At 46.8% G+C, this 14,349-nt stretch overlaps 1 protein-coding gene across 1 annotated transcript in view; it reads left to right on the top strand.

Annotated features, from left to right (window-relative positions):
- The window catches only part of CDKL2 (cyclin dependent kinase like 2), a 522,774-nt gene that overhangs the window by 127,038 nt on the left and 381,387 nt on the right, over positions 1 to 14,349 (top strand). Inside the window, exon 2 of the mRNA XM_078677465.1 lies at positions 9,346 to 9,551. Coding sequence (XP_078533591.1) covers positions 9,381 to 9,551 — 171 coding nt within the window. The 5' untranslated portion in view covers positions 9,346 to 9,380. The remainder of the gene's footprint in view (positions 1 to 9,345; positions 9,552 to 14,349) is intronic.

Here is a 14,349-nt window from a genome sequence, read left to right as displayed (position 1 = left end):
CTAGTTTTGTCTGCTATTGGTGGTGGTAGTTGCCAACAGATGAGAAAGTCCCTGCAACTCTGTGTCTTTTTCTGCTGTGTGGTCAGATGCCCAGCCCTTGCACACCGAGTCAGCATACTGGACTGCAATGTGTTACTGGTACACTGTGGGATTGCATATGAGGGATGGGAGAGCCAGCAATCGCTGTTGTCCTGCTACTGGCACAGCCAGACGTCCCCCAGGTCTCGTGCACTGGACTAGCGGCTGCCAAGGGGTAAAAATGTAAATTGATACTTGTATAGCGCACTACTCACCCACAAGGGTCTCAAGGCGCTTGTACGAATACTGCTGTGGAACCCATCCTGGCTTTCCCTGTGAGGTGTCCACTCCTGGGCACCCCCAAGGTGGAGGCCAGGCATCCTTAGCGTTGTGGGGGCCGTTGTGGAGATTAAGCAAGCTATTGCCCAGAGTTGCAGAGTGGGACTCCATGATTGGAATAGGCACCAAGGAGAGAATTATCAGGTCCGTGGAATTTTTGAGCCCAAGACCCGCCGAGGCGGGGAATTGAACCCTGGTCCCAGGCTAGACCTCTGCATCAGGGTCTGCCGCTCTAACCATTGAGCCCTCAGTTCTGGCCATTCACAGAGGGGTCGACGGACAGTGGGGCAAGGTGGGGCTCAACTGCCACACCTTTTTCTGGGAGATGCAGCAGCCACCATTACAACATTATCATCTAGCTGTGACTGTGAAGAAGACCAGATTTCACTACTTTCTATGCTTTCCTGTCTTGCTGTACTCTCCTGGGAAGCTGTAGAAGCAAAACCCCAACATTCCTACTCTCCTTCTCAAGAGACAACAATAAGGTTGTGTTCTCCAAAGGGCCAGCTACTTGTCTCTTGAGAATCTGGTGTTGCTTTTCAGATATTTTGGATTTTTTAATCAACCACATTTTTTATGGCGTTTAATGATTTGCAAATCCTCTATGGCTCCTATAGAAACAGTGCTATTTTGCCGTACTCCTCTTACGAGATCAAGAAGGTGGGTCTTTCTTTCTTTAAGCTGCAAATAAAAAAATTGAACGAAGGATCACATAACCTTTTAAAAAGTTGAGTTGATAGCAAACTTATTTTCAGTATGTGAGACTAAGAGTTTGCTAAGTGCAACTTAAAACTCATTACTGTGTAGGTACATTTCCAAATTTCCAGGTTATAAGCCTCTTTGGAATCGGAGTCCCGGGAAACAGTGCCTCTGATACAGTGAGTTGCCTTGGTGCTGCAGAGGCATCGAGAATCCCTGTAGGCACTGGAAAAGATTTCATTGGTTTCTGTGACTAAATTATGACACATTCAAGTAGTTCTCTTTTTTTAACACATCACTGCACTCATCACTATGGGAGAGATTTATAGCAAAGCAGGCTAGCTAGGTTTTTGGGTTTTACTTTCCTTTTTTGGGGATAGAGAACTTTTTGGGTTTCTGGACAGGATGAGCAGCATAGGGTAAGCCCAAAGAAAGCTGCACAGGACAGCTACGAAGATCAGGGAGATCTCCTCTCTGATGATTCCATGTCCCTGCTGGAGTCCATTGTGTGGAAGTCTTTCATGATGCCTACTGGAGAAAAGAAAAGGTCATCAGAATATGTTGTTAAGAAGACATGACAAATATTCATTTGGGACAGCTTCAATTCACAAGCATCCTAATGCTTAGCATAACTGACAATTTGATAATCAAAAGGGAGGACAGACTCTGAAGAGGCAGCACCTACATTTGATGTGCTATTACACCATACAATCCCTCGTGGCAAGAGATTACCACATGATGTCCTTCAGCTGGAGCAGGATGAGAGTAATGCATACTTCACCACTATGAGAATGAATTTCCTGATCAGCAGAACAATTATTTATTTTGGAGAGCAGAGTGCATAAACCACAAAAAACACAGGTGCACCAGCAGTCGTTCAGTAAATTATATATTTTCTTATCTAAGTTCCTATGACTTTCTTGAAGTTACATGTTAGTTTTACATTGCTGAAAAAGTAACTAAACAATTTATGAAAAACAGAAAGAATAGTTCTTTTTAGAATGAACTCTTATGGTTTAAGGAAAAGTAAAAGGTTATGTTGTTAGTTTTGAATGTCAGTGAGACTTAATAACCAACGGGCGATTGAAACTGAAGGGCTATTCACAAACGTAACTTAGCATTGTAAATGGTAAATAGTTACTTGAGCTAACTATAACTTATGCCCCCGCAGTGTACTGCTTATGACCTCACATATTACATCATTCATGATATGGTCAGTGACATCACTGACAACATCACTGATGTCATCTCAAATGACATCAGCAGCCTTTGCTGAAAAGGACCTTATAGAATTTCTTTGGGTAGACTTTCCTCTATTCTCCCTTGCTTCAGTTTTGGGCCGCCACCATCCAGTCATAGGGATGCAGTTCATACAAACCACTGTGTAGAGAAACTCTATCTACTCTTCATCACGCCATGCAAAATGCATCATACTGGTCCATGTACTTAGACTTTCATCAAACAAGGTGTCTTACTACTATGCACTTGCTACATACCCACAGCACATACACACACAAAACATCAGTACAAAGATTTGGGAGTCACACAAAATCTCTCATGGGACCATCTGAGATGATCTATCTGGATCCTCCATCACCCCTCTTCTGCTCATCAGAGCCCTCTTATTATCATGCACTCCTCTTTGATGATTGACATAGCCCATTGACCCCTTTCTTAGCCAGTAACCATTTTTCCTTATTTCAGCCATCTGAGTTTCTTAAACCCTTTTTGCCATCCCTCACAGACCACACTCCTTTTCACTCACCCACCTTTAGACTCCTCTGCCAAGTTTCAGTCCCTGTGCTCTAAGATCCACCCTCAGACTACTGTGCGAGCATCAGACACCATCTTCTATCACTGAGAGGTCAGAGTGCAACAGCCCTGGCTTTTCATTCACTTTGCATGCTCTGATGTTTCAGCAAATACTTACCAGTTCTGTACGTTAGCTGAAGAGGTGGGAGTTTCTCTGGGTTCATAACATAAGAAGCATGAATAAGAATCATTTAGAAAAGGGATATCCTTATACATGTGGCTTAGACTCCCGGTCTTCTTTCTTCTCTTCCAGAACCTTCTGTGCCTTTAGGCGATGGTCCGCCTCCTAGTCCTGTTCCAAGTCCTCCTTTTCTGGGTTGTTTTCATCATCCTGGCTTTTGCCCTTCTAGGTCTGGTCACCCTGGTACTGGGTTCCTGAATCAGGTGCTCTTGGATGCAGTCCTTCCCGACACTGGTCTACCTGGCCATGCTCCTGCCTCATCCTTGTATTAGCCTTTCCTGGGCCTCCTAATCCTGGTATTAGTGATCCTTGCCCTGATACTGTTGGTCTTCTGGGTCCTTCTCGTTAGTCTTGCTGTTCTGGGTCGCCTAAAGCCGGTACTCCTATTTTTTTTTTTTTTAGTCATCCTAGTTTGGTTCATCCTGATTCTCTTTGCCTTGGGCCTTGTGGTCCACTTGGCACTGGGTCCATTGGTCCTGGTCCTCCTTATTAGGTACTCTTGGGCAAGGCCTGGTCATATTGGTTCTGGAGGCTCTGGTTCCCCTGATCCTTACCAGCTTGGTCCTAATATCCCAGTTCCTTGTCCTCTGGCACCACTTGAAACTTCAGGTCCTGGTCCCCTTAGTTCTGACCTCTCTGGTCCTCCCAGACCTGTTCATGGCCCTGCTTATTTTGATCCTATCAGGCCCTAGTTTTAATGGTACAGTCCACCTTCTCCTGTCCTGACTAGTTCTCTGGTTCCTCCTGCAACATGCCATGAGTACTGCAAGCAGTGCAGTGCCCTGCGTTACTTTACGTTGGACTACAAGATTTGCTTTAGCTTGTAAGTCTCACCATTATACTGTGTAGCAGGTCTTCATTAAAATAGTAATGCAAACCTGACACAAAGTCTTTGTAAATATTTACCTTCATTTTTAAAAACTATGCCACAAACAAATTGTCAACAAGGGCAAACTTGACAGTACATCTGTTCTAGCTTAGTTGGTCATAAAGGCTCCATTTGAAAATATCTGAAGGGGTTTAGACACCTGCTGCACAGATTTTTGTGTGCCCAGCAAATCTCAGAGGAAAATAATAATTTTAAGATTACTCTGGTGAATAATGCAGTTTCTAGAGAGAACTGTGTTTTGTCTAGTCACAGTTATGACTCATAAAGTAGTGTGGAGGGTATCCGTGCCTTCTACATAGCACATTGTGTAACATGGTGACCACAGATTTCTGTATTATGTAGATAGGTAGGTGGGTTACTGCTTTTGACACAGAGATCTGTTTGTTGCTATAAAAAACCCCAAGCGCTGCTTTGAGTTTTCAACCCTGACTTAAGGGCTGATTATGATGCCGGTCGGACCGAATTCTGCAGTCCTGTCTGCGGCAGTAGGACCGCCGCGGTCTGATTGGAAGCAGTCGGTCTAGTCGCCGGATTACAATGCATGCATCCTCCGAATGCTGAAAGGCCACCTACTCTGACAGCTTTTCTCTGACCTCCGAGATGGCAGTCAGAGTAAAACAGCATCCACAGGTCAGTAAAGGGATCTCAGACAGCCGCCCGGATCACAATGTGGGTTTCCGACGACCCGACCGTGGCAGTCCAACCGTCTGCCTCAAGTCGTCGGAAACGAAGGATTAGGGGTGCATACTCATCCAAATTTGTTTCTCTCCAGCAGCCTCCACTGTGGATCCCTTCCTCCTTTTCTCCTCTACATCTGGGCAGTTGAACCCCGATGACTGTGATCCTGTGGGTTCCGGAATTCAGATAAGTCCGTATGCAATATGTATCCCCATTGACTGGATTGTGCACATTCTGCCACACTCCAGCAATGGGGTACATGATGCACGAGGCATTTCCCCACTTATATCATGCATGTGTGTACAATTCACATCTTTTCTGTGAGTTTTGTACACATTTGCAGCAGCATATTTGGGGATATGTGCTCCTCTGTAGATGCAAACCTGCAGCGGTTGCATCGTAATACAGCAGGGGGAAGCTTCCCGGTGTCAGCGGTCAGAAAGGGCTCATGAGGACGTCGGTCGGACAGTCGTCCAACCATCATTGTGACTAGCCTCTGTGTGTTTCTTCTGAGCATGCACTGTTAACATATAAAGCTCACCGGTAAAGATGATATGTCACTCCTATGCCTTGTAACTCTCATTGTCTTATGTAACTCATCCTGTACTTTGATATTCACATGTTTTATTTATTGTGAATGTATAATCCGTTTGTGATGTAAAATGCTATTAGAGAATAAAAAAATAGTAAATGCTATGCCATTTGAATTAGTCGTGTAACTGCTAATACAGACTGTGCATGCCCATCCTTATATACAAAGGTTGACCAAAGTCAAAATCCTTCCTCCAAATTGTATTTTCTCCTAAGTACTTCAGAAGTGATATCAAGCTGCGTGCCTTTGTTTCCCTCCATTTCATTGGCATCTTGGTGAAAGGCTCCAGATGGCATATCTGCAGATGACCAGGGACGGTTTGCGGTGATCCATTGTCAATGGGAGGGACGACCATATAATATACTTTTAGTATACATTCCCCCCACGCTACACGAAGGGGCATTCCAAGACCTGGGTAAATTCCTGCTTGAACTCCCAGAAGGCGAACTGATCATTGGAGGAGATTTCAATGCAGTATCAACTGCAGCAATTGATCGGCAACCTCCTCGTGGATCCACTAGATCTGACCAACTGTTTACCGACTTCCTAGAAGCAATAGGTTTGGTGGATATGTGGAGACTTAAACATCCCCATGACCGTCACTACACGTTTCACTCAGGGGCCCACAACAGTCTCTCTAGAATAGACTACATACTAACCCTGGCGATCCCCCCAGACAAGATCACGGCCCTAGAGCTCCTCCCCAGAGGGATATCGGACCACTCCCCAATGCACCTCACCTACACGACACACCCCACCAGACGACGAAGAATATTTCCGATTTACCCCGGTTGTCTTAAAAACAGGGCTATTTTGAAAGCACTAAAAACGTCCGCCACGCATTACTTTGAAGAAAACCCAGACTCAGTAGATTCACCCTCAGTTCTATGGGAAGCATTCAAGGTAGTACTCAGAGGACAGGCTATTTCCACCATTACCAGGCACAAAAAAGAACAACGGGCGGCTGTGGAAGCACTGGAAACAGCAGTCCAAACAGCGGAATTGGGCCATGCCGCAGTTAACTCGGAAGACACAGCGCACACATTAACATTGGCGTCACGGGAATACAAAGCATACGTAGAGGACATGACCAAGAAAAAACTAACTGACACACTGCATAGGGTCTATGAGTTAGGTGACAAGACTGGTAAGATGCTCGCGTGGATTGAACGTAAGGAAAGAGCCAATAGATGGATTGCCACATTAGAACGCTTAGATGGCACACGCACGACCGCTCCCCCGGAAATTGTAGAAGAACTGGCCACATATTATGAGACCGTCTACACTGCACGGGGTGGGAAGACGTAGGAAGACTGCTCGCGGTACCTGCAGGACATACCCCTGCCCACGTTACCGCAAGAGGATGCACAGACACTTGAGGAAGACTTTACAGGGGAAGAATTGGGGAAGGCTGTAGCAGCACTACACACTGGGAAAGCGAAGGGGCCCAACGGCCTACCAGTTGAACTCTACAAAACACTCTCACGACAGTTGATCCCCTACATGCTCCCGATTTATAAAGACTGCCTGTCGAGAGGTGAACTCGCTGCCGACCAACGTCTGGCCACAATAGTCGTAGTACACAAACCCGGCAAACCACCTGACCAGCCATCTTCCTATAGGCCGATCTCCCTAATGAATGTGGATGCCAAAGTTCTGGCAAAAATTCTGGCGCTAAGACTACAGCCCCACCTCACAGACCTAATACACCCGGACCAATCGGGCTTTATGCCTGGTAGGAATACCTCACTTAATCTGCGGCGCGTCAATGGAGTCCTACATCGTATTCCCATGCTACGGGAAGACGCGGCCATCCTCTCTCTTGACGCCACCATGGCCTTCGACCTGGTCGAATGGCCATTCCTATTTGCGGTCCTTAGAAAAATGGGCTTCGGCCCTAAATGTTGCAATTGGGTCAAACTTCTCTACACCAAACCGACGGCGCAGGTAGTAGCCAATGGCCACACTTCCCGCACATTTACACTGGGACGAGGAACGAGGCAGGGATGCACCCTATCCCCACTCCTCTTCGCTCTTATTCTAGAACCCCTGGCGGTGCAGGTGCGAGTAGACTCCGTAATTAGAGGAATCACATGGGGGACTGGATGGGAAGATCGCATCTCCCTATACGCGGACGATGTCTTGATTTATTTGATGTCCCCCACCCAATCCCTGGCGGCTTTGATGGACCTACTCAGGGCCTACGGCGAGGTATCAGGTTACACAATTAATTGGACCAAATCACTTCTTTATGTCTTAAGAGGCAACACACCGACGCTGCCCCCTGACTGCACCCTACAGAGGGTGACCGGGGGATTCAAATACCTAGGAATCTATGTCACGCCACTGGAATTCTTATTCATGAAAGAAAACTTGATGAAACCCCTACTGAGGCTAAAATCTGACGTCACACACTGGCGCTCGTTACCGCTTACATTGCTGGGGAGGGCCGCATTATTTAAGATGCTATCACTCCCTAGATTTCTTTACGCATTGCAAAACACACCCTTTCCGGTTCCTCTCACCTATTTTAAGTCCATAGACACGGAAATCTCAACGCTACTGAGGGTTGGAAAGCCAGCCCGTATAGCACACTCCAAATTAACCCGGTCCTGGTATGACGGCGGGATCGCCCTGCCTAGTGTTAAATTGTATTACTGGGCGGCACAATTAATAGTGGTTAATCAATGGTTGCACGCCCCACAACTTGACCCAGCCTTCCGCCTTGACCGAACTGTGCTGAATCCTCCCCCCTGGAGGACAGACTCCTTACTGAATGTCTAGAGAAAAAAGCGATCTCCCTTACATATCGCAAGCTTATCAATAACATGCCTGACCCCACGGCTGTCCTTCGGAGCAAATGGGAAATAGAACTAGGGGACATAGAGGATGAGGATTGGCTGTACGCTCTGGCATCTGCCAGGGAGGCTTCCATCCCATCGCGACTCAAGTTAGTGCAATTGAAAATATTACACAGAATATACTACTCCCGCACACTCCTACACCGGCTGGGCCGCATCCCGGCACCTATCTGCCTGCGCGGATGCGGCCTCCCGGGCACATTCTTCCATACTGTATGGGACTGTCCCAGGATCCAATCATACTGGGGCCGTATACTCTCTGAAATATCGGAAGCAAGTGGTGTTGAACTATTAAGAGAACCCAGATGTTGTTTATTAAATATTTGGTCGCCCACGGACATGAATCGAGGACTGCAGACATGGGCAACTTTGGATCTAGCCCTTGCTAAACGGAACATTGCCAGGAATTGGGGATCGGGTGTGGCACCCACATGCACTCAATGGGGGAAAGATATGGACATAGCTATGTTGGCAGAAAAGGCGGTATATGTTCACCGAGGATGCCCCAAAAAATGGACTAGGATATGGGGGAAATGGAATGAATATAGGGGCCAGCTGTGCGACCCCCCACAAGAAATGTCTGATATTGAAAGTAGCCCATGAAGGGATTGCCCTGAAGTGCTAATGATACAATGACCCAGGGGTGGGGTTTTTTGCTGAAGGGAGAGCCATGGACCCTATATTGCTATCAACGGGCATGATGGGGAAAGAACAAATGTACATGACATAAAGATATCCCTCTTCCTTTAGGTTGGTGTTTGGGAGCACCCATGGCCCGATGTGTTGATGTATCTCTAGCAGTGTCAGAGGACAACTGAAATCTGCCTGATGTATGAAACAGAGATGTACATTGCACAGAATATATGAATGTATCCTATATTTAAACCGAAATGTCAAGTGTTGTATGTAACATGTAAAAGCCAATAAAATATGTTTTAAAAAAAAAAAATATATATATATATCATCATGAGTTACATCATCATTGCTGTATCTGCCAAAACCATTTATCCATTGCAGACTTTTTTGATTGCAGTAAGAAGGGACTTTAGCCAATGGCGAGTTGATTCTGCGATCATGTCAAATTTAGGAAGTGATAAGTCCATATACAAAGGCAATAGGGCATATCTGAAGTCTTATTTTATTATTCTTTGAAAGTTATTCACCAACTAAATTGAAGTTCTGCAATGAGACTGATCATTATGATTAATAATGCTTGTGAACTGGTTCAGAAGCGGTCACTTATTCACTGGCAACACCTCATGCTAATGTTTTTCAGCCACCAACACGAAGGCCCGAGTGGCTCCGCGCCTCATGATGGATAAGTACGAGAACCTGGGCCTGGTGGGAGAGGGAAGCTACGGCATGGTAATGAAGTGCAGGCATAAAAGCAATGGCCGAATCGTCGCCATCAAGAAATTCCTCGAGAGCGAAGATGACAAAATGGTGAAAAAGATTGCCATGCGGGAAATCAAACTCCTAAAGGTAAGGCAATGATGGACTTGCTTCGTAGTGTTTGCTTAGGTTTTTTGAGTTGTGAAGGGCTTCCGAGACTGGGGATGGAATTGGGAATCTGAACTCACTCGCAGACATTATCACTGTATTCCTCTATGGTCAAGATGCAGAATGGTTCCCTCGTTATAGTTCAACACACTGAGGGGTTATTAAAAAAGGGCAGCGCTGCCGCTTGCATGGCACACTTTTTTGATGCCCCCTCGGGAATAACCCCGTCTATTGTTATATAACACCAATACGAGATGGGCTGCTCCTCCACAGAGTGCTCGATGAAATTAATGATAAAAACTAAACATATACTTAGGATCAAATTCATGAGAATAGGTGTCATCTCTCATTCTAGCTTGGAGGCCTTAACCACCAATCTCCATTTTTAACGGGGCAATGCCATAGGCTCTCTCTTGGCAACAGAACAACTTGGCAGGAGCTGGTATTGACAGTGGGTCAACCTTTGAAATATTGGATACAATATGCTAGGCAGATAAGGCACATAGCTTTGTAAGACTCCTTAAAATGAAGTAAATAACACTGATACAATTTTCCTTTGTATCAGAAGCTATGCATATTTTATAGGGCAGTAGTTCAATCAATCAATCAGGGTTCTTATAAAGCGTGGCTAATCACCCACAGGGTCTCAAGCACTGGGGGGGGAGGGGTTTCCCACAATTTAGTCGAAGAGTCAGGTCTTGACGTCATTCCTGAATTGAGGCAGTGAAGGTGATTGCCTGAGATGTAGAGGTAGCGAGTTCCAGGTCTTGGCATCAAGGTAGGAGAAGGATTTTCTTCCGGCCTAGGTCTTGCAGATCCGTGGGATAGTGGCCAGGGCCAGTTGGGTGGAGCGGAGATGTCTGGTGGGTGTGTTGAAGGAGAGGCGGTGGTTGAGGTATGGAGGTCCAGTGTTGTGGAGGGCTTTGTAAGCATGCGTGAGGAGCTTGAAAGTTATTCTTTTGTTGGGAGCCATTGAAGGTCTTTCAGGTGACCGGAGATGTGGCAGCGGTGGGGGATGTCCAGGATAAGTCTGATGGATGTGTTCTTGATGCTCTGCAATTTCTTTTGAAGTTTTTGGGTGGTGCTGGCATAGAGTGCGTTGCCATAGTCGAGCTGACGAGCGCCTGGATGACCGTTCTCCAGGACTCGGTGGGGATCTACCTGAAAATCCTCTGAAGCAGGCGGAGCGTGTGGAAGCAGGAGGATGAGACGGTTTTGATTTGGTGGTTCGTTTAGAATGAGTAGTCGAGGATGATGCTGAGGTTGCATGCGAGGTCGGTGGTTGTGGGGGGGGGGGTTCAGAGCACTGGGGGCCACTAGGAGTTGGCCCACGCGGAGACAGAGTGGTGCCCAGATTGAGGACTTTGGTTTTGTTAGAGTTGAGTTTGAGGCAACTATCCTTCAACCAGGCAGTGACTGCCGTAATCCTGTTGTGAAAGTTGCTCTTAGCAGCTGTAGGTTCGTCGGTGAGGGAGAGAATCAGCAGGGTGTCTTCAGCATAGGAGATGATGTTGAGTGTGTGGTTTCATATGATGGTAACAAGTGGGACCATGTTGATGTTGAAGAGGTTGTGGCTCAGAGAGGAGCCCTGAGGAACTCTGTAGCTGATCTCTATAGGTTCTGAGGAGAAAGGTGGGAGCTTGACTCTCTGGGTTCGGCTGGTGAGGAAGGAGTCGATCCATTAAAAGGTTTTGCAGTGGATGCCGGTGTCATAGAGTCTTATGCAGAGGGTGTGGTGGGAGACAGTGTTGATGGCCTTCTCGATGACTCAGGCTGGGAAGCAGAGAGATGGGTCCTTAATTCTTCAGGTCCATTGGGTCAGCACAGCCTTCAGGGAAGGTGGCAGACTCGATGAAGCAGTAGATGGTGTGGGAGAATATGGGGGTGATAATGGCACCGGCTCGATTGAAAATGTGGTGGGGGCAGGGGTCCGATGGAGCTCCAGAGTGCATGGTTTTCATGATCCTTAGGGTTTCATCAGTGGTGAGGGTGGTCCAGTTGAGAAAAGTTGGCTGGGGTCTGGAGCATTTGAGCAGATTGGTTGCGAGTGGGGTGGGTCTTGGGTTGTGAAGCTGTCACAGATATCTATGATCTTGCAGTGGAAGAAGGTGGCGAGGTTGTTGCAGAGATCTTGGGAGAGGGGATGTCTGTGGTATCTGTGCTGGGTTTGGAAAATTCTTAGATCATGGTGAATAGTTCTTTGCTTTTGTGTGTGCTGGCATTGATACGTTTCTGTATGGCAGTTTTCTTTGTTGTTCTGAAGAGGTGGTGGTGTGTGGTGATGGCGGGTTTGAAGGCTGCGTTGTCTGTCAAGGTCTTGCTGCTCCTACATCTTCTCTTGAGTCATCTGCAGGTTTGCCTGGACCCTTGTAGGGTGGGGTAAAACCAGCTGGCTTTCTCAGAGGGCGGCTTGCCGGAGGATATCCTGAGGGGAGCCAATGTGTTGGGTGGAGGTTTCATGCTGAGGCATGGAGTCTGTGGAAGTCAGCGGTGGGGTTTTGAAGAGGGAGGTGGCGAGTTGGTCTTGGGAGACCTTGTTCCAGCTTCTGCATGGGTAACGGCTGGCATGGTGGTGTTTGGTGGGTTTGGTGAATTAGAAGTGGACGCTGTGGTGGTCTGTCCAATGTAGTTCGGAGGTGTGGCTAATGGAGATGGTTTTGCTTGCGGAGAAGATGGGGCTAAGTGTGTGTCCTGCTGAGTGGGTTGGGTAGGTGACTAGTTGTTTGAGTCCGATAGTGGCGAGGTTCTCCAGTAGGGATGAGATGTTGGGGTCATTGAGGTTGTCAAGGTGGAAATTGAGGTTGCAGAGGAGGATGCAGTCTGTTAAGGCGAGAGCATGGTGTGTGATGAAGACGGCTATGAATTCGGTGAAGGGGGTACGAGGTCCGGGAGGTCTGTAGACAAGGGTGATGTGGAACGTGGCTTTCGGGTTGGTCTGCACCTGGAAGAGGAGGTGCTCCATGTCAGGTGAGTTGACGTCGGAGCTAGATGTGAGGCGTAGGGTGTTTTTGTGCACAATGGCGATGCCTCCTCTTGATCAGTTGATGCGGTCCTTGTGGATGATATTGTAACTATCGGGGATGGCGGTGGAGTTGCCCAGGGCTGAGGTGGGGTTCATCCAGGTTTCCGTAAAGAAGGCGACGTCAGGGAAGATGGAGTCGAGCAGGTCACAGATCCCCATAGCGTGTTTCTTGAGGGAGCGTGTGTGGAGTATGATGCAGATGAGGTGGTTAAGTCTGGTTTTTGGGGGCCGTGCTGTTGGTCGGTCTGGTGTGCGGAGGCAGGAGAAGGTGCAGTTGCAGCAGGTGAACAGGTCTTGGGTGTCATTCGGAGACACAAGTTGGCAGGCAATGGTTCGTCCAGCGTTGAGGGCGTGGAGGATGATAGTTTTGTAGTGGTGAAAGGCATGTGGACCAGGGTCCGTGGCATTGGGTGCGTTCCAGGCTTGGACAGGTGCAAACGGGATTACCTTTGGCGAAAACCAACAGTTTTCTTCCAATTCGAGTTGATGGTATCACTTGTTCAGGTCAAGACAAGAGAACACTTTGGCTTTGTTCAGCTGCAAGATCATGTCTGCAATCTGCAGATCCGGATGTCCTTCTCTCTCGATTGCTTTGTTGGCCAGGCACATATCCATGTAAATGCGCCCTGCACCTCCACTGTCACTTTTTGGCACTAGCACTAAGGGTGACACCCATGGCGTGGGACCAGTAGAGCTCTCAATGTTGTCTTGCTTCAACAGCGTTTGTAGTTCCTTTTTGACCACTTCTTGCAGGTGAAATGCTATCCTGCAGTGCCACTGTGTAACAGGCCAGATATCTTCGTTGATGTGAAGTTGCATCTTAATTGTTTTGAGCTTTCTTAGGCCATGAAATAATGACGGGAACTGACTTACAATTTCAGATTGCATATGCAGGTTACAATCAATATATATTAGTCCCATATCAGCAGCAGTTGCAAAACTGAGTAGACATGTACTGGACAAAGTACCTTGAAGAAAGTGAATTGGGGCTTGCACAGATGTCTTTTTATATCGTACGGTAACTGTGAATGATCCTTGACTCTGCAACTGTTTCGAACAGCCCATCTATACACCTTCCTGTTTGACGCATTGTGTTGTAGCACGGGTGACAAATTGTTAAACTGTTCGACTGGCAAGATGTTGATCGATGTGTAGTGTAGTTCCTATATTCCCATTAGGCTCTGCGCATTGGAATAACATAAACAATAGTTTAGACGTAGGACTGAGGTCGACTAGGTCTCTATTGAATATGTTAGACTTAATTATGAATGCCAGCTAGCTCAGAGCTCACTAGAAACTTTCTCGAGTAAACAGGAAGGTGTTAACTTTCCTGAATAGACAAGAAGGGATTAGTTTCTGACAACCGCATAAACATGAGAACTTTGCTCCCCCCAGAATAAGGAGTATATCTCCAGAGTCGCGGAAAGAATAGACAGCTATTTCACTCAGTCAATCGTGCATGCTTAGTTTCACCAGGAGTGCAGAGAAATAGAGAGACGGGCGTTTTCAATAAAAGTGGTTATTTATTGAGCAGTCTTCTTTCTCATGCAAGAGAAGTGAATTGCCACAATTGCAATACTTGTCATAAAGTAAAGTGCGTACAGTAAAAGGAGTATTATGAAATAATATTGTAGAAGCATTTATATGGCTTCTAAGCCATAAGATACTTAAAACGGATAAAATATATACATATATAAAACAATGACTAAACGTACTCAACTGGTGCTTCTAGGATACGCCTACCCGGGTGTACCTAAC

Source organism: Lissotriton helveticus, chromosome 2_1 (genome assembly GCF_964261635.1).
Source record: "Lissotriton helveticus chromosome 2_1, aLisHel1.1, whole genome shotgun sequence".
Classification (NCBI taxonomy): Eukaryota; Metazoa; Chordata; class Amphibia; order Caudata; family Salamandridae; genus Lissotriton; species Lissotriton helveticus.
Note: the sequence above shows the minus strand (reverse complement) of the source record. Positions and strands in the feature narration are given on the sequence as shown.